Genomic DNA, 2,946 nt, shown 5'->3' on the forward strand with positions numbered 1-2,946 from the left:
GTCAAAAATTGTCATTTCAAAACACTTGTCCGATGCCCACTATGTTCATTATGGAATGCCCAATAATGATGCACAAATTAATGGAATGCCCCAATAGTGATGGCCAATCACCAACCAAAAAAACTTTAAAAAGTTAAAAAATGATCTCCTATTAACTCTTTAAAGAATAATTGAAGAATATCTATAGACCTCTATATATTAGTGATTCTCTTTCCCAATTTTTTAAAAAAAAAGAACACCCATGATTTTTTAAAGCCCCAACTTATGTAAGCGTGCTCCCAAGATGATGTCCATTTGGAATAAACATCCAAACAGAAGCATTTAATAATCTGATGCCAACACATATTTACAGAATTAACCACTGACATTGTGAAAAAAATGATGCTCTGTGAGACGTGTTGATAACACATTCCTGGTCATAGACGTTAACTAATATTCTCCCCACCCAAGCCATCCAGAAGGGGGCTGTTTGTTGTTTTCATCATCATCATCATATGAAACTAGTTTGTCTTTGCATTTGTGCCTCTGCATTCTTATTCACAGAGCAAAGATGGAGCAAACCATGGGAAACCGTAACGGCAGCAGACGCCGCGTTTATTATTTAACAAATCGCAGAGGCTTCCGACATGATAATTATAGGGTTAAATTAATAACATTCATTCATGTTCTTAATAATTTCTTTTTATTTTCTCCTCTCCTTGATAATTTCAATCCATTTTCTTGTGTTTTTTGGACTGTTTTTTCAGGATGGCACTCCATCCCCATCGCCTCAAGATCAATTTGCGTTGTTCGCAGAAAGGATTTGGACAGGACCCTATCATGATGTTGTTAACAGGTTATAATTTTTATTATTATTTTTAATCGGTAAGAGGTCGAAGCATTATTATTATTTATTAACTTTAATTAGTTTCCAACCTAATACCTCTGAGATAAGAGGCTCATAATTTACCGTTGTGTTGTATGCTCTTGTCTATACAGAATATAATTGACTCCTTTATTTATTTATTTATTTATTTTTCTTATTATTTTTCTATCAGAGTGACCACATAAATTAGGAGCTTTGTAACCTTAAGCATGTAGGATCAAGTATTTGTGCCCCCATGGTGTAGAATTGCTGCTGTTTTAGAATTAGATTGTATAAGAGTTAGTGTATTTGTTAAAAATTAATAAATAATAATATTTAGTTTTAGATCATGGAAGTTTAATGCAAGAATTTCCTCTGTAGTCTTAAAGACTGATGTAAATTGTAGAGATTTTAGATCATGCACTGTGTTTTTCTTTTTACTATTTATTATTTAGAAAAATTTCTATGACAATTGTGAAGAGCTAGGGGGTTGTGTCCTCATATATCTAGTTCTAGAATATAATCTACGAGTGAACGATAATATTTATCTAAGGACCAATTACTTATTAGTTATAAATCAAATCAATGATGAATAAAACAGAAAACCTCGTCCGATCACCAGAATATGATATGAAAGGTTGCTTCCAAAAGAACTCACAAAATCTAATTAAAGAATGACAATTATGAACTAGAGAAATCTGATATCATTAATTACACTCAATTATTTCATGTATGAAATTTCCCTTTTCCATTATTCTTATTAAAAAGAACTTCTATAAATCCATTTCGAACAACTTCTGAAGCAATTCCTCCTTATCTTTTAAAGAATCCATGGGTCAACCACAATAGTTATCTACAAGCCAATATTTATTAGTATTCTATTAGAGAAAAAAAATTTCTAACCCAAATAATGGATCGAAAAAAGTGTTTTGAAGAATCCAAAAACTTAGAACATACCCATGATGCTTTTACTAATAAACTCTACTCATCTTGAAAAAGTTTTCTTAAAGACTTTTGATGTCTTAAGCCACTTCCCCTTATGAATGTCATTAAAGTTATATCATTCATTCACTATAAAAACACTAAATCTGAATACTTCCCAAGATTTTGATAGGCTTTAACAAAGTTTTTTATAATGCATTTAGCAGGATACCAGTGAGCCCATATCAACCATTCCATGTAATGGTGGGTGAAGAGGAATTTTGGAACCATGGAAGAGCAATGAGCCCAGCCCTGCAGAATTTCGTGAGGGCGTCACCAATACGGTTCTCCAACATGTTTACTAATGACTACACTGGTCGTCAATTGACGCCTACGGAGGTTGAAACAGCAATGAGAAAAATAAAGAAAGATGTTTACACACCACTTTCTAGAAAATCAGGAAAAGAAAACAAGGAGAATGAGGAAAGCGAAGAAACTGAAAATTCCCATACTTGTTCCATTTGTTTGGAGGATTTTTTTGCCAAGCAACGACTTTATTGTCTTCCATGTAACCACATGTTTCATCCAGAGTGTGTGATGCCATGGATTAAACGACAAGGGCAGTGCCCTATTTGCAGGTTGGATCTCATTGGAAGGCCCCCCACGACTTCTACAAATAGTAATAATAATGTTGATCAAGCCCAACATTTGAATGGAAATGTAGGAGATGATATGGCATTGATTATTAGAGCCATGGAAGAGGCATTTGCTTGGGTTAATCCTTCCCAACATTAGGCTCATTGTAAAGTCATGCTAGAAAGATAGATTATGGGGGATTGTTTGTTTGATCTTTATACTATCTTGAATTGGGTGTTCAATTGGAAAAATAGATTATGGATGTTCTTTTGTTCTTGAACTTTAGTTGCTTGTTTTTAAATTTGTATTGATTTGGATGATCTTTTGTTCTTAAACTTACGTGGGTTTAGTTACTTATTTTTAAAATTGTGTTGATTTCGATGGTTGTTCTTGACTTTATGTTGGTTAAAGTTTTGTTCTTAAACTTTGTTGATTGACATTAGATTGTAAAAATAGATTATGAGTGATAGTTTGTTTGATCATAAATTTATGTCGATTAAGACTATTGGTGATTATTTTTCTAATGTTAAACCTATGTTGATTTA

At 32.7% G+C, this 2,946-nt stretch overlaps 1 protein-coding gene across 1 annotated transcript; it reads left to right on the forward strand.

Moving 5' to 3' along the window:
• The first annotated feature begins 265 nt into the window (after positions 1 to 265).
• Positions 266 to 2,686, forward strand: LOC149538476 (uncharacterized). The gene is made up of 3 exons (XM_089802824.1): positions 266 to 640; positions 747 to 835; positions 1,993 to 2,686. Exons 1-3 carry the CDS (start codon positions 551 to 553, stop codon positions 2,558 to 2,560), a joined length of 747 nt encoding a protein of 248 aa, XP_089658950.1. The 5' UTR covers positions 266 to 550; the 3' UTR covers positions 2,561 to 2,686.
• The last annotated feature ends 260 nt before the right edge of the window (positions 2,687 to 2,946 follow it).

Source organism: Cupressus sempervirens, chromosome 9 (genome assembly GCF_028749045.1).
Source record: "Cupressus sempervirens isolate cs-2001-9-10 chromosome 9, ASM2874904v1, whole genome shotgun sequence".
NCBI classification, from domain to species: Eukaryota; Viridiplantae; Streptophyta; class Pinopsida; order Cupressales; family Cupressaceae; genus Cupressus; species Cupressus sempervirens.